The sequence below is a fragment of the Ammospiza caudacuta genome, chromosome 1 (genome assembly GCF_027887145.1).
Source record: "Ammospiza caudacuta isolate bAmmCau1 chromosome 1, bAmmCau1.pri, whole genome shotgun sequence".
Classification (NCBI taxonomy): Eukaryota; Metazoa; Chordata; class Aves; order Passeriformes; family Passerellidae; genus Ammospiza; species Ammospiza caudacuta.
Window position 1 is genome coordinate 142,953,712 of NC_080593.1, and position 21,101 is coordinate 142,974,812.

General features: G+C 45.9%; 1 protein-coding gene across 1 annotated transcript; it reads right to left on the reverse strand.

The window, feature by feature from the left end:
• Positions 1 to 8,365: 8,365 nt before the first annotated feature.
• Positions 8,366 to 17,127, reverse strand: C1H8orf76 (chromosome 1 C8orf76 homolog). The gene is made up of 6 exons (XM_058815486.1): positions 17,014 to 17,127; positions 16,582 to 16,677; positions 14,079 to 14,222; positions 12,772 to 13,289; positions 9,766 to 9,898; positions 8,366 to 8,655 (listed from the first exon to the last, which is right to left on the reverse strand). The coding sequence occupies exons 1-6, from the start codon at positions 17,125 to 17,127 to the stop codon at positions 8,449 to 8,451; spliced, it is 1,212 nt and encodes a 403-aa protein (XP_058671469.1). The 3' UTR covers positions 8,366 to 8,448.
• Positions 17,128 to 21,101: the final 3,974 nt, after the last annotated feature.

Below are 21,101 nucleotides of genomic sequence, written 5' to 3' on the forward strand. Positions count from 1 at the left end.
GGCTGCTATTTGTGGCAGCAGCAGGATACCTTTGTGCTCTCATCAGACATTGATCTTGATTTATGAGGGACTGTTTTTGGGCTGGCAGGGAAGCACAGGTCCTGCCACAGCACTCAAAGCTCTCTCCTTGAGCTGCACAGCAAGGAAGGCTGTTCCCAAGGATTCTTAGGAAGGGGCCTGGTACCCTTGACACGGACTGAGAGTGACAGTTCTGGCTGTGGGAGACACATTCACCCCACGTCCAGTTCCACTCATCAGCAACACGGGTGTGTCCCAGCACACCTGGTTACAAATCTCCAATCCTACAGCTCAGAGCAACTTTCCTTATGCAGAGCACCTGTGAAGGTTCAGACTGGAAAATGAAGCTGAGTTAAAGAAGCAAAGTCCTACTAGTAACACACCAGGACTGAGTTCCAGTTCTTTTAATTGCACATGGATCTTTGAAATCCTTTCTGTGGTCATCTGATTGAAGGTGAAGTTAGAGATTCTGCCAAGTTCTTCATGGCCTCTAATTTTTAAAGATAAACTGGGTGTCTGTAGTGCCCATGGACTAGAGTTACAAAGGTTCAGCAGTATGAACCAAACCTGAAGAACTTTCTGCCAAAAAATCCATGAAAACTAAGGAAGCTCTTGTAAGCAAAAGTAAGAAAATTCATGAAACAAAGGATTTCTATCCAAAGTTACCAAGATGCCTAACAGCTGTTGATTTATCAGTAGATTTTTTTGTTCCACACCTGCTTTGTATCATTTTTCATATGCCTCCAACAGAAAAGAGAACCCTAAACACATTTGCACTTCTGGCCTGTTTTTCCTGACTTTTCACCTGCTTAAAAAGGAATACAATTTAATTATGTAGACTGTGGATGATGGTAACTGTATGTGAAGAAGGTGTAGAAGGTTTTTCATCCTTGGAAGAGCAATAATATTGGAAGGATACCTGTAAAGTTTAAAGAACATTATGAAAGGTACAGGATGGACACATCCTGCTCTAGCTTCAGTATGGGTGTTTTAACCAGTAATACCAAATTTTGGAGTCCATAATAATAATCAAGTATTGCATACAAATGTAAATTCTGTACATAGCAACATTTTTTGGATTCCTTGGGGAGAAGGGAAATTTGATTTTCATTCCTGTGATAATTCTACTTAATTATCTGAATAGAGCAAGAATTTAAATAAAAGAGAATACTTTTTTCTTCATATTATATTGCCCTGTACACCTTATTCTATTCTCTTTCAAAAGCTGAATGAGTCCCGTGCAGTCAAAGCGCAGATGAAGAAGAAACAGAAAGAAGAAATCAACAGGAACAGAATTAAGGTGTCCAAAGAGACTAATTAAGATTTTCCTTCTAAAAGTGCTTCATTTCACTGGTCCTGTTGTGGCCCAGCTGGGGTGGTGCAGAGGGGATGTGGGTGGAAGTTTGTAGACCTTGATTTCCTCAGGCCATGACCTGTGAAGTCCATGGAGGAGCTCTTTTCACCTCTGTGGGGCAAGACAGTTTGCCTACAAAAGAAGTTTTGGAGAACATAGCTAATGAAAAGTCAGTAAGGGTCAAGCTAATAATCCAGAAGGACCACTGTGAGTAAATTTCAGCTGGATCAGGAAAACAGCTTCTGTTGGTTCAGACAACATCTGAACTTGAACATCAAGTGAATGAAGTTTCAGTTTTGATGGAAAACAGTCAGTTTACAATGTCAGCAATGAGTTATGCTAAAAATCCTAACAGGCCTCCACAAGTTAGTGATAAAGGGCAACGTTCCTGGGCAGCTGCAGGAGCTGTCAGGAGGGCCATGGCAGGTGCTGACCTGCCCTGTCCATCTCCAGCAAGGGAAGGGCTCCAACTCAGCTACCACACCGTGCACCCTCCCCAGGGCTGGGGAAGACAGCAAGCTGAGTGCTGCAGGGGAGTCACTGGAGGGAAGGGTGGTTGTCCAGGGGGAGCTGGACAGGCTGGAGGCCCACGTGAACCCCATGAAGTTCAGCAAGGTCAAGTGCAAGGTCCTGCACCTGTGCAGAGCAGGGGGTGAATGGATTGAGAGCAGCCCAGAGGAGAGGCTGGGAATTCTGTTTGGTTTATTGGACACGAGCTGTGCACACACAGCCCAAACGTGCCCTGGGCGGCATCCAAAGCCCCATGGGCAGCAGGGCCAGGGAGGGGATTCTGCCTCTCTGCTTTGGTCACTCTCTGTAGTGACTCAGGATCTCATTTGGGCTTTGCTGAGGCTCACTGGATTCCCCTGCTGCCCTCCTATTTTGTCCTGTTTTGTCCTATTTTGAAGGAAGATGATCTAGGTGAGGCTAAAAAGCTTCAATAAATGTAGCCTATACCAACCCCCAGATTATCTACAGAAGTGACTTTCTAATTAAAAGTGATTTTTTTGGGGGGATGTTTAGACTTTCTTAGAGTGGGAGGACCTGTGGAGGGCAGCAAGGGCCTCCAATGGGTCCCAGCAAAGCCCAGGTGAGGCCTCAGAGCACTCTGGAGGTCAATTAAGTCCCCATGTGGGCCTGAGAAAAGCCCCAGGGCTTTCTGGAGGGCAATTCTGCCCTGTAGCAGCACTGGTGGTGACAGCAACGAGGACACTCCTGTCAGGGCTGGTTCTGTGCATGTCCTCACCATGGGAGCAGAGAGCAGGCAAGTGCCACTGCCCAAGAGACTGCCATGCACCAGGAAAGGAGGTTTAGCAGGACACCAGGAACCCAGAACTGCTTCAGCATTCACACCCTGGCACTAGGCTGGATGAATAGGCTGGGCTTGGCCAAAATGTCCCTGTGTCCCTTCCCCAGGCAGAACTAGCCCTGCAGGTCTTTCAGCTGTTGTGCTGCTGTCCTGTGAGCAAGTTAAGGTGGTTTGGAATGTGCATCCTGGTGCCCGGACATACAACTTCCACCGGATCCACCAGCAACTGCTGCTCACACTGGGGGCACCCAGAGGAGCCTGTGCTCCAGGGCACTCCCTGTGCTTGCTGCCTGTGAACCTGGGAGCATTTCACTGATTGCTTCCTCCACAGGCTGCTTCCAGTCCCCTGGGACTTCACCTGACTTGCATGACTTCAAGTACCATGGAGAATGGCTTGGCAATCCACCAGCCATTCCCTCAGGACTCCTCTCACCAGACCCCAGACTCAGGGATGTTCAGGTTCCTCAGGTGCTCTCAACCCTGATCTTCTCTCACAGTAGGAGGGACTTTGCTTCCCCAGTCCCTGCCTTGAGAGCCATCAACTCAAGAGGCATAAGAGGAGAGGTTGCCAGTGAAAACTGAAGCAGAAAATTCATTGAGTACCTCAGCCTTCTCCATGTCCATTGTTAGGAGTTTGTCAGTTCTTCCACAGGCTGTTTTTTTTTTTCCCCTTTGTGACACCAACAGTTCCCTGGTCTTACCCTGTTATTCCTCCTAGAAAACAAAGATCATCCAGGTGTTACTCCTCCCTCAACCATTGCACACCACACTCCTTCTCCTTTTCCAGGAGCCTCACTAGGCCTGCCAACTGCACCTCCACTCCACTTTCCTTTTCCAGCCTTGGAAATTGTTTCCAGTTTGTCCTGTGACGGACAAGAAGGTGATGGGGAACAGTGAGCAGGAATGAAGCAATTCTGCCTTACAGTGTATCCCATAGGAGGCAGGAAGGTCAGCTGACTCATAGCAGGGGAACCTCCCCCCCAGGGCCAGTGCTCTGAGGGTCTCCCCTCCAGCATTCCAGCCAGTCATCCTGACACAGAATTACATCCAGCTTGATGGCAGCCCTGAAGTACTGTCCATTTTTTTCTAGCTTCCCAGAGTTTCTGTCACTAGTGACCCCCATTTTACCTTACCTACTGAACACCCAGTGACTGATGCTTTCCCCAGTGTCAGGACCTTCCCAGGTAGTGTGGATCCTGCAAGGACAATTGGGGGAACTCACCCAGTACTGGCTGGGTGAGATGCCATCCCCTCACTCACCAGGGGGGAGCCCACAGGATCCAACCTGGGCTCCCAGATTACTGTCAAAATGGGTTTGCTTGCATTTTTCATCTAGCTTGTGTATGTGTACCAGAAAAAAGGCAGAAGTTGGTACAACTTATTACTGCCTCTAATAATAAAGGTGCCTCTAAGCTGGGAGCACAAGCAGGGCTCCATGTCACAACCCTATTTTTTTCTCTATTAAACTGACTTTATTGTGAACCACAGGTCCCTTTTCTATCCATCTTATTTTCTCCTTCCCTGTGGTGCTGGGGGAGCAGGGGGTGATAGAGCATTGGGGTGGGCACCTGGCAGCAGGCCAAGGTCAACCCCCCACCCAGTGACAGGATGACAGGTTTTAAATTGAAAAAGGGTAGATTTACACTAGATACAAGGAAGAATTTTTTTATGATTAGTGTAGTGAGGCACTGAAACAATTGCCCAGAGAAGTTATGGATGCCCCATCACTGGCAGTGTTCAAGGTCAGGTTGGATGGGGCTTTGAGCAACCTGGTAGAGTAGAAAGTTCCCTGCCAACCCCCCAGGCAGGAAGGTTGGAACTGGATGACCTCTGAAGTTCCCTTCCAACCCAAATCATTGGGTGATTCTGTGATGAAAACTGTGTGAACATTTCTAATTACAGCACTAACGAGGTCCCTCACCTCAGAGCCAGCAGCAAACAACAGCAAGACACAGAACGGTGTTTGCACACAGCAATGATTCCAGGAGCATCAGAGCCAGCAGCACAGGGTCCTGCCCACAGCACCTGTACCACAGGCAAGTGTTTAAATAACAAAATCAAACCTCAGGAACTGTTAGTGGATTCTCACTTGCAATTTGCAATACTACAATTTGCTGTTTTATTCAGAATGGAGTAGTGATGCATGTGCTAATACCAACAATAATATAAAAGCCAAATAATGAAGAAATCTATTACAGGCAGATGTAAAATTATGCAGAAGGTAGAGGCAACAATGAAGCATTCAATGGAAAATGGAAATGCAAAGCCCCTCTAGAGACACGATCAGAAACAGAAAACTGGAGTTAGAAGAGGCACAAAAAAGGGAGAGGCAGTCCAAGAAAGGAAGAACTGAAGTAGCTGAGATGAGAGATAGCCAGGCAAAAATGGGACAAAGGAACATTTTATAGCCCCAGTGCAATAAACACTGGCTATTTGGAACAGTAACTATGTGACACACTCTGAACAGCATTCATCTTCTTTTCTTTGCACTAGTTAAAATCAACATTTTTGCTTTATTATTATGTTTTTGAAAATACTGCCTGCTCTTAAGAGCTACCACTTGTCCTTGTCAGTGGGGAGTTAACCTTTCTGTTCCCAGCTTAAGTGACAGTGTCAAGTCAAACAATCTGGACAGACAACAAAAGGTCTCCAAATCACCTTGGCTAGCTGCTGTGTATTTTGGACATCTCAGTTGCAAAATGACAACGTTTGGCAAGTATTTAATTTGCTACTAAAACAGTTCCAATGCTGTTTGTGAAGCCAAATAATTTGGTGAGTTTCCATTAAATGTCTATACAGACCTGGTCCCATAAAAGCTGGCTTCTGATGTCCTAACAGCTGAGACAAAACAAATTACAGCCTTTTTATGTGGCCACTCATGACCTTCAGTTCAAGGAGAAAGTGGGAGATGTCCACGTTTCATTTTTTTGCTGACATATTTAGCATGAAGCTTTCCACATTTGCTGTCTTTGCTGTAAGATTCTCCTGTCAATGCCAACATTGTAATTAATTTACAACACATTGTGGACAGTCTCTTCTGAAGAATTACGACACCTCTGAGTCTGGAAAGCATCCCCAGCCCTTCCAGCGGGCTGCACGGCACTGAGTGCAGCGCGGCACAAACGCGCACCCACGTTCCGCCCAGCGAAGCGCGCGTGACTAAAGCCAATCTCTGGTACAGGGTGAGAGCAGCAGGGCTCACCCAGGGCACCTGCCAAGTCATCCTCTTTCATAACCAGCTGCCCAGGATGTGCTTCCATCACACTAACTCACCCAACTATCACAGGTAATTTGACACGACTGAAGGCAATATTCCATTTTTCTGGAGAAGCTTCAGTCAGCTTAGCAGAGGGCTAAACCACACCAAGGGTTCAATCTCTTCATCAGTCACGCACACGAAGGGATGGAGTGCACCCTCAGCAAGCTTGCAGATGACACCGAGCTGAGTGGTGCAGCTGACACACCTGGAGGATGGGATGCCATCCAGAGGGCCCTGGACAAGCTCAACAACCTCATGAAGTTTAACCAGAACAAGTGCAAGATCTTGCACCTGGGTTGGTGCAATCCCTGGTACCAATCCAGGCTGGGCAGGAACAGACCCAGAGCAGCCATGCTGAGACCTGGGGGTGCTGTGGATGAGAGCTGGGCATGACCCAGTGTTGCAGACATTTTTTCACAGAAATCCTTTCTTTGGGATTTGTTCATCTTCTGGGAAGCTGAGGCCCCAGAAGAAGAATGTAAACAATTGTTATCGGCTGGTGTGGAATGTAGCAGGTGCCCCTGTGATTGGCTCATGTTCCGTGTTTACAATTAAGGGCCAATCACAGGAGCAAGCTCGGGGACAGATTCCCTGGACACAGAACTTTGTTATTCATTCTTTTCTATTCTATTCTTAGGTTAGCAGCCTCTGCAACATCTCTCTTTATTCTTTTTAGTATAGTTATAATGTATTATATATCATATATCAATAAATCTAGCCTTCTGATCATCAAACAAGATTCTCATCCATTTCTCTCACCCTGGAAGACCTCATCAGGTCACTGTAATAACCCAGCAATGCAGCCCAGAGAGCCAAACCTGTCCTGGGCTGCACCTAAAGCCCTGTGGGCAGCAGGGTGAGGGAGGGGATTCTGCCTCTCTGCTCTGCTCTGCTCTGCTGAGACCCCACCTGCAGTGCTGCACCCAGCTCAGGGGTCCCCAGCACAGGAAGGACATGGCCCTGCTGAAGTCAGTCCAGAGGAGGCCACAAAGATGTTCAGAGGGATGGAGCCCCTCTCCTATGAGGAAAGGCTGAGACAGGTGGCTCTGCTGCCTGGAGAAGGCTCTGGGGAGATCTCACTGGGGCTTTCCTGTACATAAAGGGGGATACAAGAGAGCTAGAGAGGGACTTTTTACAAGGGCCTGTAGTCACAGGGCAAGGGGGAATGGATTCAAGCTTAAGGAGGGCAGATTTAGTTTAGATATTAGAAAGAAATTCCTTGCTGTGAGAATGGTGAGACACCAGAACAGAGAGGTTTAGTGGGAGGTGTTCCTGCCTGTGGCAGTGGGGTTGGAACTGGATGACCTTTAATATCTTTCCAATCCAAACCATTCTATGACTCGTGATAGGTTCCCTAATCAGTATCTTAAAGCTTTGAAATTCATCCAAAAGTAGCAGATACAATTCACACATGGTGAATCATCATTCATTTGTGAATTATTTAAGGTTTTGGCACTCTTTAGTACTCCAGAAAGAAAATACAGGAACACATGAAGAAAATGGACAGAAAAGTACGTCTAAGGCACTCCCAGTTTTAAATTACATTCATTATAGAACACTTTTACAGAAAAATTAAGTTTAAGAGAAGTTAAAGAGAAGATGGAGGAAGAGCACACCGTGTATGTCTGAAATATAAACTGTTTCAAGTGAAAGAAACTACAGGAGGATCTTTGCCCTCTTCTAGGTGCCCAAAGCACAGCAGCAGTGCTTGAGAAAGCAAAGCAAAGTGTTGTCACTGACAACTGAAAGCACAACAGACGGAGCTGGATGAGGCAGAAACAACACTGCCAGTTTTCACAGCAAAGATCTTCCTTGCAGGCTTTTACAAAGGATATGATCTGACTAAACACTCCTCAGTACATATAAACAACCTTGTCAGTTTTTCTCCTTGTCTAAGCACTGAACACAAGACTATGACGTGTTTGATGCCTGCAACAAACACTTGGCTTCAAAAGGAGAAAATCTCCTAGTTTTTAGTTAAATATTTATGACTTAGATTTCCTTCCTAAAAGATATGGAATTAATGTTATTTCTTAGCAGAAATATATTTGAGATTTCTAGCAATCTGTCTCTGAACAGGAAATCACTATAACATTAATTAAGAAATACTAAAATAATTACTTAAGAAAGTGGCTGATTCCATGGCTCTAAATGCAACAACATCAAATTTGATATCAAGAAACTTTCAAATTGGACATGAGAAAGGAAGCTTCCATCCTACCAGCATTGCAGGCCTCCAGACAATCACACACACACTTCAAGCACAAATTGGTGAGGATTATGATGGAAAGCTACCTCTGAAATCTTAATTTTACACTGTATTCCTTATAATTTTAAATACAAATAAATCAGTGAACAAAGAAAAGGATGAAAGGTTAAGAGTTTAAATACAGAGATCTATATCTAAAAAGAAATATGGTAAGAATTCTTAAAAAATGTAAAATGAACTTTATTGCATGTATCATGCCATAATAATTTGGAGATACAAGAATAAATACAACAAAATATCTATGTTACCAAAGGTGGGAGATAAATGTCTGAATAAAATTGTCCATCAAAGTGACATAAATCATCTTGGAGATTACCAAACCATTTGATTTCAAATTCCATGACTGAAGCAGTTACCAGTGATGACAGTGCTGAAGGGCCTATGCATTTTACCTCACCCTGAAACTCCTCTTTTAACTTTTCTGGTATAAGATCCTGCCCCATAGCCTGCAAAAAGAGTAAGAAAGAAGGGAATCAAGAAAATAACTTGCAGAGAAATACTTAACATGGTATTATCATATCAAACATGGCATTAATAAGAGATCTTTACAGGCAAAGGCCTTGTCACATGAACCACCCACCATCCTGCAGAAGTTTCCAAGCCATGGTGAAGGTGCCTGCCTTGGCATTCTGTGTTCAGGGAGAGCTGAGACCAAAGCTCAGCCCTGCACATCCCCTCCAGCTCAGGCTGCACTTGCACAGGGGGGTTTCACTCTGAACAGCAGCAGAAATCTCAAGCAGCTCTGCATTCAGTGCTCACCTTGCATCAGCATCAACACTGAGCTGCTCCTGGGGCACGTCCGAGCACGGGAAGCAAGGAGAGAAGTTTGTTTTTCCAGCCTTTCCCAACCCTGAGCTAGCCTGTGCGCTACTGCCCTCTCATGGATGCCATCCCTGACTGCCTGCAGCCCAGCCGTGGCTTGGCTGTCACTAGCCTAAAGCTGTAATGCTGACAGCAAAGTTAGAAAGAATCTAGCTGGCTTTATTTTGATCCTAATGATAAAAGTCAGAAGCTCTTTAAATAGCACTAAAAATGTTAAATCTCTGTGAAGAGATTAAATGCAATATTGCTCTCCTCTGTTATTTTTTTAAAACTAGTACATTAAACAAAACTAAAAAATGCAAAAGAAAGTCTCTGGATTTTTTCTGGAAATACTTAGTGCTATTTATGCAAGTGTTAAATACTGCTGTGGCCATCAAAGTAATCTGCACTTCCATTTCAAACTAGTGATTCACTTTGGGGCATGAAAAACTCCTGAGATAAAATGTAACTCCCAGGAAATGCACAGTGCTGACGCATCTGCAAATACAAGTCCAATGAGAAACTGAGCAACACTGCACATTCCTGAAAGGAGAATCTCAGCAGATCAGAGACCCACCTGTGTGACAAAGGCCAGGGCAGCACAGGCACCTCTGTCAGCTCAGGTAACACCCTGCCTGCAGCTGCCCCAGCTCATTCCTGTATTCCTGTAGTGAGCTCAGGGGAGTGTCATGCTTTGGGCACAACCAGCCCACACAGAGAACTCAGACCCTGCACACAATGAAACATCCTCTTACTTTGGTCATCAACAGCAAGGAGCTTTCATCAAAACCAAGGAGAGCCACTTTGTCATCAATTTCTTTCTGACATTTTCTGTTATTCTCTAGCACAAAGGACAGCTGTTGTGACTGGGTAAGCTGAAGTAAAAGCCTGCAATGAGAAAGACAGTTAAAAATCGGCACAGCTGGAAAAAGAGTAAGTCAGCACACCTAAAAACAACCAAAATGGTTAATACTTTAATTAACACTTTAAAACAGTTCTTCTTCCTGACTTTTGCCTACTGCAAAGAAGTCAATACATGTGTATCAGTCTACCATGGATATTGTATATCTGTGCTATAGAACCACTGAGAAGTATTTTTGAAAAACAATGTGCCAATAGCTCTGGTTGCTCTATGCAAACATTTCTGTTATAACATTTTTATAACATTTCTGTTATATTCATCACACCATTCCAAAGTGAGCCTGGCACCTGTGAGGCATCATGTCCTTACAAGACAGCAGCACATTTGTGCCTATGGAACCTGAAAAGCTACAAATGTGAGGGTTTGGGCAAATATCAAACATCCTCCCACCCAGGCCAATCCTGGATTATTTTCTAAAAGCAGTCACCAGTTTTATGTTCCAGGCAGTGCCCCAGAAGTCACAACCATGACCTGCTGAAGGTTACACACTCTGCCCACAAGAGGGGTTTATGTCACACAGGGTCCTGTCACCACCTGCTGGACCAGCAAGAACAGTGGCAGATCCAGAGTCCTCCTCAGACAAGGACTGCAAAACAGGTCAGCAGAGGAAATACCCAGGTATCTCTGCATTTGTCTCAAATCCACTCTCAGACATATTTAAAGGTCTTATGCTTATTTTACACTTCAGGAACTCTGAGACATATTGCACTATCTCCTGTGAACTCACTGAAATTCACAACGGGCATTACTGCAGAGATAAAAATCAGTTTTAGAGAATTTATCAGGGTCTAGAGCAGGGTCACAAAAGTGATCAAAGGCCTGGGAAGCCTGCCATTTGGACAGGCTGAGAGAACTGGGTTTGGCCAGACTTGAGGAAAGAAGGCTTAGGGAAGACCTCCTCACCATGTTTCAGTATTTAAAGGGCAGCTATAAAAAAGATGGAGACTCCCTTTATACAGGGAACCACATGGAGAAGATGAAGGACAGTAGGTAAAAATGTTAATTCTGGGCAGATTCCAACTGGACACAAGAGGAAAGTATTCTACAATGAGATCAGTCATTGGAATAATCTCCTCAAGAAAGTTGTGCATTTCCCAGTGTTGGACATTTTAAGATTCAGCTCGACTGGATGCTGGGCCATCCTGCCTACATCATGCTTTTGCCAGGAAAGGATGACCCTTGAGGTCCCTTCCAACCTGGAATTCTGTCATTCCACAATATTTAACCAAGGGACCATTAGAACTTAGCAGTGTTGTTGCTGAAAATGTGTTTAATTCAAGCTTTATGCAAAAAAGAAAAACAACAAACTTTTTTATCCCATTTACTGAAGTTAAGTGAAGCTGGTGTTATAATAATGGTGTGCATTTTTAAGGAAGACTCAAGAACTGAGATGAAAACTTTCATTTGAACACTATAAACATCAAAATTTACAAATGTGATTTTCTCAGTTAAAACTTCACTGAATTTTCAGATGGTGGGTTGGTTCCAAGCAAAAATGGAACATATTTTTAATTTATAAAGTATTTTTGTTTCAAAATTTGCATCAATGTAGTATTAAAAAAAAAGAAGTTTCAAAGAAAATTAAGCAAAAAAATACTCTATTTTTTTTTCAAAACTATGAGAGTCAATTATTCATGATGTATCAACAGAGAACCTTATTTCCTACAAAAATCAATGCTAACATCCCTTTTCCAGGTGCAATTTATCCTGCAGATACATTTATACAAATCTAGATCCCACTTAAAATCCAACAGACCTGAAAATATTAGACAACCTGCATAAGCCTTGGGCAGGGGAGAAGCTTATCCTGTGTATTTGCAAATACAAAGCACAGGAACACTCTGTGAAACTGTGCAGCCAAGCAAGGAAATGCCACCATTTAGAACTATCTCATTCTGAACCACACACACTGAAACAAGCTACACAAATTATTAATATAAATGTACCTTCAATATTCAGTATCAGAGCTAAATCAATGAACTTCTTCCAAGTCACAATTAAAGTCTTCATCTCTTAGTCTGGAGTACAGTTAAAAGCTGCTATTTGGGCTTATTTCATTTCTTAAATCTTGCCCCAGCAGGGCAGTTATAAAGTGTTCTCTGTAAACATTTCTGGACATTCATAAGATGCCTTTAAAAACATTCAATGACTGATACATTACTGTGAGGCAAGAGGGGGAAAAAACATCCAAGATTATTTTAACAAAACCAGTTCCTAATTATCTCTTTGAAAGATTCTGTTTTGGGGATTTTTGCTGCACACAAGAGTTTTAGGAAGAGGGAAAAGAAAAGGAAAGAACATTTTAATGCAGCCCTGTCAATCAGTTGTCACAGAGTTCATTTTCCAGCCTCATCCATTATGCAGTTTGGGGTATCATTATAAAATACATTTTCACTCAAGAATGAGGCTTCAAGCAAATAAGACAGGTGGCACTCACAGAAGGAAGACTGGCTATGCCTTCCCTTTGGGCACTTCTGCTTCTGAATCTTTAACACCAGACCAGGGAACAGCAATGGTCTAGCAGGAGCATTTGTTGAAGAACAGACCCTTTTGTATATAATTACTTGAAGAGATTTATAAGCTCATTAAAAACTCTTTACTTGTCAGCTGCGGGTGACACTGGTTTACTCTTTCCACTCAGATTCAGTCTCTTCACAGCCACCACACTAAGCAGATTTTGCATTTTAGATCTGAAGCAACAGTAGGGTGCTTCTAAGTTAGTGTTGAAACAAACACTTAAATTGAAAATGCAAACTGAAAACAAAACCCGGGAAAAATATGCTTTACATTGTTCTTGACTGAGAGAAATTAACATTATTCTAAGAACACATAGAGTTACCTTGCTCTGATAAACGAGGCACATGCTTTTATCCCAACTTTCTTTAACATGCTCTGCTTCCAGGCCTTGGAGCCTGCACATTTCTCCCTGTCTGTCCATTCCATTTCTCCTGAAGTGCAGAGGAATTCTTTCACTACTTGGCTGCTGGGACAAGTCACTGCATTCTCCCCCTTTGTTTCTGCAGCAGGGCTGAGCCAAGGGCCTTCCTGCTGGCCCTCTGATCTGTGAGGCTGCAGATCAATCTCTCTGCCAGTCAATGTCTGGAAACAGCCATTACTTACACAAACCTCTTCAGACTGATTTAGGCTTGCTTCTGTAATGACCAATGGAGACAAATTCTGTAGAAGGCTCATATAAGCTTCAGCAAGTAACTTCCAGAACCAGGGATTGAAAGGATGTAAGCAGATCAGCTGCTGCACACACATCATCTTTTTTTCTACGTTTTCCAGCCGCTGGTAAATGGAAAGCTGCAGGTTGAGAACCGTGGTTAAGTGATCTGTGTTAGTGGCGCTGTTTCTCTAGAAACAAAGATCACAGATTAAAACCAGGAGAAGAACAGAATCATGCTTCAGAGCCTAAGAAAATGTCTCCCTGAATAATGACATACAAATATCACAAGGTAATTTTTAAATTGTACAAAACGGTGCTTTTAATTTAAAATGATACAGTGATACAGATCTTGCACAATCAAGCTGACAGCATTCCCTCCAGGTGCCTTGTCCCAGTCTGAGAGGCAACAAGGTCCTAAATGCTGTCATTTGTTTATGTGCCTTCAGAGTGTTCTACAGCTGCCTTTCTTTGCAGCATAAATATCTTTTACATAAAATAAAAATCATCAGTAATATTCTAGCAGAGTTCAGAGCCTCTGGACTTTTTCCTTTGTGGGAAAAACTCAATTTGTGGTTGGATACTCTTCTTGGTGGCAGTTTGGCAGCAAGTATATGGAAATAAAAGGGAGTTTTGAACTGTCACTTGTATAGTGGAAAGATTTAAGCACTCATTTATTCCCTTTTTTATAATTCCTATTACATTGCATTAATTCTGCCTGGCAGAGCATGATATTTAGTCCCTTCCAGGACTACCAGTTTCCCTGCACAGGGAGCTCATTGTGGTACAGGGTGTTCCAGTTTCTAAAGAGTGATTATATCTGCAGTGACAGTTACCCTCTGTTTACCAAATACTCTGAGCACTGAACATCCTGAAGGATTATACACATGAAAATTATTTTTCCAGAAAATGGTTTGTATAAAAGAACTACTGGCAATGTTTTCATGTTCAAAGCCTAAAAGAAAGACTGCACTATTTACCATCTTTTCTGCAATATCCAGAGCCTCCTTGTGCCTCCCGAGGCGAGATAAGCAGCGAGCCTGGCCCTCCTGGACATCGCGCCTCATTGCAATGTTGCTGGCAGGTAAGAGCAGCAGGCAGTGTGAGTACTCACACAGGGCTTTCTAGGGGCGGGACAGGAAGAAAGGCCAACAAAACAGGGGAGATTTGCATTTAAAAACAAGCCTGACAGCACATTTTCTTTAGGAATACAGTCACAAAGGGAACTCAGAACCTGAAGTCCACATTTGCATTTCTCCAGACTCAGGCACCACCTGTGTGAGCCAGAGACAAGGCCCCAGCAGCACACAGCCAAGGCCAGATGGGGATGAGCAGCCTCAGTCCTAACTCAGGGCAGGCAGGATTCACCACACAGCTGGGAATCCTCTTGTCCACCTCTCTCCCACCTCCCCTGATCCAGAAGGGATCATCTGCTGCCCTGGGTAATAAGTGACACAAGGGGTCCTTTCCCCCAGCTCAGTGACCTGAGTGCTCATCCTACATCTGTGGGGCTTTCTTTCAACACCATGACATTCTCCATGGGAAGGTCTGAACCTGCAAGGACCTCACCTCAAATAATCAGTAAATCAGAGAATACCACAAGGAAGGTGAATCTCCATTGTTCCTGTAGGCTGGTTTTAATGTACTTGGAATAAATATTCATTGGGCTAAGGAAAAAGGCAAGAATGAGCAATACTTCTGCAGCTTAATACTCAGGGCACTCACCAGGACTCCAATTAACATTTAAATACATTAAATTAAGTATTCAGTGAAGCTAAGTCTGGAATCTTGATTTCTCTCCCTTTGTGTAAGTGCTTAGAGAGAAGACTAAAGAGCAATGCTCATTCTCCCATCTCTCAAAATGAGTATTTAATTATTCCTTGCAAACTTTATTGGTTCTAACAGAAAGAGCTTCTAAATACCCTAAATACTTCCTAGCAAAACGGCTGGAATATTTTTCTTTCCTGATGCTGAGCTCACATCCATTCTTAAGCAAAAGAGGGAGCTCCCCTCTGTCCAGTGCATGCAGCAGCCACTGGTGAAAATGGATCACAGGGCTGAGGACAGCCCTGTTTGCCTTGCTATGTGACAAAGGGATAGAACCTGCTAAGGTTCAGGAATTATGAATCCCAAGCAGATTCTACAGTCATCTATATCCTAGATCACTGCTGTCCTTGACATTTCCTATCAAGTGGCCTATCCTGAAGTAAAAAACTGATGATTAGAAAAGAGATTACTATCCCTATTTACATATTTCCAGCCCCTTTCTAAGATCAATGCTCCCAAATCAGTAATTTTATGTGCAGTCAAGCTCTGGTTCTTGGTCTACCAGTGATCTAGGTTAGCAATAAAACTGAAAATATTTCTAACATGAGTCACTACAACAGAAAAGAGTTAGGAAGCAATGGTCTGTTCTGTTTATCAGCTAGTCTGACCACAGCCTGAGGCAGCTCTGCTATCAGCATCCTTTTATGAATCCCTTTAGGGCATCTCAGCTGAGACTAGAAAATATCTGTCAGGTATACACAGGGCTGCAGTAGTGCTGAAATAACATTAGGATCACTGCCAACTGAGGTACAAAAAGATCTACAAATCCAATGGGCGAGGCAAAAGGAGTAGAGTCAGAAGTCAGCTGGAGGGCTTTGAAATCAGGGAGCCTGGAATGCAAACCAGAGGCTGGAAGAAGAGGCAACACCTGAAACAAGGCCTGGAGATGCTGACTTCAACCAGGAAACACGGTAATGAAAGGTTAGATCCTGCAACTAGGACTGCAGAAGGCAGGAGAGCACCGCTGGTGAGGAATGCGGGTCAGGGCATACACAGAGGAGGGGTCTGGAACCACTGCGGGCAGGAACAGAACGGGCAGAGCTACAGGGGCCCTCCGGGGCAAGCGGGCAAAGGGACAGACACGGGCAGAGCTACAGCGGCCCTCGGGGGGAGCGGGGGCGGCAGGGACCTGGCACAGGACCTGGCACAGGGCACGCAGAGGCAGCTCCGCTACCGGCAAGATCCCGAGGGCCACCGCAGCTTTGCTCTGACAGCGGGGGGAGCTCTGAGGAAGATGAGCCGCAGCCACGCGGTGCCAGCGATCTGAGCGCCTTCGTGGGACACGGCATTATCGCCGTTCGGCGCTCAGACACCCACACGCCCGACTCCGAGCACGGCCTGACACCGCTCTGCTCCGGCGGAGCCGCTGCGCTGCGCCCGCCTGCCGGCCATCAGTTCCGGGGCAGCGCCGCGCTCCTGGCCGGTTCGCCGCAGGCTGACTGCCGGATGGGTCATGGCAGAACGCAGATCCGCTCCGCGGCCCGGCCCTGCCCGGTCAGCACGAACCTGGAACGGGATTAACCGCGGCACGGCCGCCAGACCCGCAGGCCGCGGTACATAGTGCACGTTCACCCTGGCGCAGCGCATCGGGGACTGCAGGACCGCCCCACTCTATGTGCCCACAACTTCCGCGGCCCCTGCGAGCCCTGCAAATACCTCGAAGTCCCGCTGCCGGAACGCCCAGTCAGCCCGGAACTTGCGGCTCGTGATCCCGCCGGCGCCTTCCCCGGCGTCAGCCGCGCTGTGGAACCACTGTGGGCACAAACAGAGCACACAGAATGCCGTGAGGGCCGCGGAACCACTGCGGGCACAAACAGAGCACACAGAGAGCCGTGAGGGGCCAGGGAACCACTGCGGGCACAGACAGAGCACACAGAGCCGTGAGGGGCCACGGAACCACTGAGGGCACAAACAGAGCACACAGAGAGCACACAGAGCCGTGAGGGGCCACGGAACCACTGCGGGCACAGACAGAGCACACAGAGAGCACACAGAGCCGTGAGGGGCCACGGAACCACTGAGGGCACACAGAGCACGCACACACACAGAGCCGTCACGACCAGCCCTCCCGCCGCCCCGTCTCCTCACGCCGGGCTCGCAGCGCCTGGCCCCGCACGCAGCCCCGTCCCCGCCGCCCTCCCGGCGCTCCCGGCTGGGCGCGAACAGGGAATCCTCGAACTCCGGGCCCAGCACCGGCTCCATCGCCGCCGCCGCCGCTGCCGCCGGCCCCGCTCGGCGCAGGGGGAGGAGCTCGGTTACCGCTCGCCGAAAGGGAAGCGCTTCCAGCAACGAGCTCAGCTCCAGCCCCGCGCCTTGGTACAATAACCGCGTGATTGTGGCGGTACGCTGTCAGCGTCTCGTCCTGGTGGCTCTGCATAGAGGGAGTGGGAATGTGCTTTGGTAACTTTCCCATTTTCACTTCTGTCTCAAAACAGAAGATCTGAACCTGCTCTAAGTGACCCTGCCTTGGCAGGGGGTTGGACTAGATGATCTCCAGAGCTCCTTTCCAACCCTAAAAAGTCTGTGATTCTGTGAAATTTCAGGCTTTCCACGACAGGCTTTCCCAGAAGACCCTACAGTGTGCCGTGGGAAACGGGGACGCAGCAAAGCGAGCACTGATCCCAGACCTCCCTCAGGATGCCAAGACTCAGGCACGGCCGAGAGCTCTGTGAGCCTGCCTGCTCTGCTCGTGGTGCTGCTGTGCACAGAGTGCTGTGGTTTAGGGGTGCTGCTGTGCTGGGCTGTGTTTCAGCGGTACTGCTGTGCTGGGCTGTGGTTTAGGGGTGCTGCTGTGCTGGGCTGTGTTTCAGGGGTACTGCTGTGCTGGGCTGTGTTTTAGGGGTGCTGCTGTGTACAGAGTGCTGTGTTTCAGGGGTACTGCTGTGCTGGGCTGTGGTTTAGGGGTACTGCTGTGTACAGAGTGCTGTGTTTCAGGGGTACTGCTGTGCTCTGCTGTTTCCTCTCTCCAGTCCGTCATCCAGGAAGGTCCATTGTGTCCCATCTAAGCACCACTCAGGTTTGGAGAAGGTGAGCTGTAAAGTACTTCCTTAGCCTGCAAAATGGACTAATGAATTTGTTTATACCAAAACACCTCTTGAGGCCAAAGTAGTGCTTGTATAGATGATTTGAAAGATTTTCTTCTAGAAGACATGTAAAACATGTGGTTTGCTTTTGGTTTATTTTTTCTTTTTATGTTCTTAAAATACTCTTCCATACCAGCAGAGCTGTGACTGGATATAGCATGACCTGGCATAAATGTCAGGGTAGAAACTCAACTCTGGTAGTTGGATTTGATCAGAAAAATAAAAGTAAATTGATGTTTCTTTTGCTTGTAAACTTGCTGTTTGGCAAACAAGCTCTCCAGCACAGAGGAAACTGTTCAGCAATTAAGTCTTGAGAGAATCAGGAGTTTACTTGACATGCTTCAGTCTTTCTGTTGAAAGTTTCAAGGTAGGTGAGGACAGTCACTTGTATATGCACATCAAAACCAGCTGGCTTCCTCCTGCCTTCAGAGAGGCAGGCAAAGCACATGGGGGTCAGACTGTGGAGGCTGGCACAAGTGTCTGAACTGTTTCAGCACCTGTAGTGCCCCTCACATACACTGGACACACATTCCCTTTCCCCCTACTCCAGGATTGGAGGTCATGCTGGAACACACCCATCTGATGAACAAGGCACAATAGTCCAGAAAGACAAATAAGCACAAATCAAAAAGAAGAAAATCCAAAAAAAGGAACATGAGTAATCAAAGTGAAATGTGGCCACAGCTCAAAGGAAAATACAAAAAGCAAGGCATTCCCAGGGGCAAATCCCACAGCAGCTGGTTGGCTGCCAGCTTGGATTGCAGAGTCCTCCAGGGCTGGGGGTTTTGACCATCGTTTCTTCAGAGGGTACCAACGTGGCCCACAAAAGGCTCTGTGTTGCAATGCCTTTGTCTGGTGAATCAGTGATAGGAGAACCACAATTCCAGAGTGCCACACAGGGGGCCTAGCAGCTGACTTGTGTTTTCAGTAAGTCATGGGCAAAGTTTTGCCTCTTTTCTTAATTTCTTCTTTCCCTGGCTCTTCCCTGCCTGCCCTCAAGACATTTAAAAGCTCCTCATATATTAGTTACAGAAATGAAAAAATGCAACTTTAAGAAACCCCTCTGCCTTGTCAGCACCAGAGGTTTGCTCAATTTCTCCCCCAAGATCCAAGTAATCCATGTAGCTGCCAGAATACAAATTCTCACTGAACTTAAGTAAAGCTGTTTGCCTGAGTTTGCAAGGGATGATTTACCTTGATGCTGTTGGCCCTGGCTTCACAGAGGAGAAAACATCATCCCTGAAGAGGCAGCTTTGAGGGAGCTCAGGTGTAGGAGCCCTACAAGAGCCTGTGCTGCTGCAGCTGCTCTGTGTAGGCAGCTTCAGGGATAAAAAGAAGCTCTAGATGAATCTGTCCCTAAAGGCAGCCAAGGTCTTACTCCACCAGCTCAGCACATGAACATGCACCAGTGAAAGTGGCCCCAGTGTGTTGTGGCCTCCAGGCGAGTTGTGTGCATCAGCAGAGCCATTGTGGCAGCTCACACGAGCGTGCCAGTGTGAGGGGCTGTGACCCAGCTTCACCCTGGGTGAGCAGGGCACACTGGACAGGCCAGTGCTTCATCTTGCAGTCCGGGTGCCCAGAGACAGCCCGGGCTGTGAACACAACTCCAGCAACAGGCAGGGTTTTTCCATGCTGTGCTATTGCCTGGATCTTCTGGCCAGGAAAAGAAAATGCAGCATGGAAGACAGAGTTTGTATAATGCTCTTCTTCTCCCCGTTTCCCTGTCTACTCTGAAGCAAAATTACTTCAGAAGAATCCTCCTCCAGTGTTTCTTTAATTACTGATGTTGTTGTTTGTATTGTGATAGCCTCCATGGGTCCTGGCCACATGGGTCTTATGCCAGCACAGACACACCACAAAGGCTTCAGAAACCATCAAGCACTCACAGCAGAAACAAGAAACCTCAGTCAGCAACTAGGGCCCTGTCTTGTAGGCACTACCCACACACATTGGCCAGGAATAATGCAGCTCACATGGCTTTATTAAAATGTACTGGAAAGCAGCTGCCTTTGGAAAAGAGCAGAAGACAGAGTAGTTCTCTCCTCAAAGCAAAAGAGCTGCCTGTAATGAAGGCCAAGTAAGACCCACAGGCAGCATTCCTCAAAGGATGGGGTGGCTCCTGAATTAAGTGGGTTCTTCCAGACATTGTGAAATATTCATACCTTGAGGGAAGACTAGTTTTCTTGCTAGATAGTCATAACATATGCTTTTCCCTAAACACACTCATGAAAGGAGAAGAAGAGCAGCTCTTTATTTGCTGACATTGTCTCACTGTGTCCTTGTCTCTTACCTTTTATTTAGATTAAAAGGTCTTTACAGCAGAAACCATCTTTCATCTTCTTTGCATATTGTCACACATAAGGGGGTATTGTCCATGACTACTGGGAGGCTACTACAAATAGAATTTCTGGTTTGGGGCAACAGAGGTTATCACTACTGTGAACTGCAAACAAAAAAAAGCTCTGATGAGCTCAGATGAACTCTAGCATAACTTACAATGATGACAGTAAGTTCTAGTTCTAGTTTGACACAACAAAAATTGAGTGGGGAGGTGAGGGATGCATTGTGGAAATCAAAGAGAGTGAACTATTCATTGTTAATAGAAGTCAAAAGCTTCTTAGGAGTTCTTAGGACAGACAGGAGAAGATGCATCCCCCAAAAGAGGGTTAATTTGCCTGCTCTACCTTAAGACAGTGCAACCTTTCAAGCCCCTGGCAAGACATATTAACATGGCCATAATCCATCCCCCTCAGGCCTCACAAAACCCAATAAAGTTGTTATTGCCAAAAGGGTGCACTGCACACAGATGTGTTCAGCTATTAATGGTTTTTGCAATTATTTTCTGTCTAGTAGGATAAATGATGAGCAGAATGAGTACGCCCTTGGGTTTGTCCAGAAAGCTGCTGAAAAGAAAAGAACAAAAAAGCTTTCTGGAAAGATGGAAGGAAGAAAGTGATCAAGGGCTAGAAAGAATCCTAAAGTAGTGACCTTCCCAGGCAAGCTGACACATTTCCAGTAGTGATGTGATGATGTGTCTGAACTGCTTCACTCAGCCATGTAGCACAAGCACTGAGGTTGGGCCTTGCTGGTCTG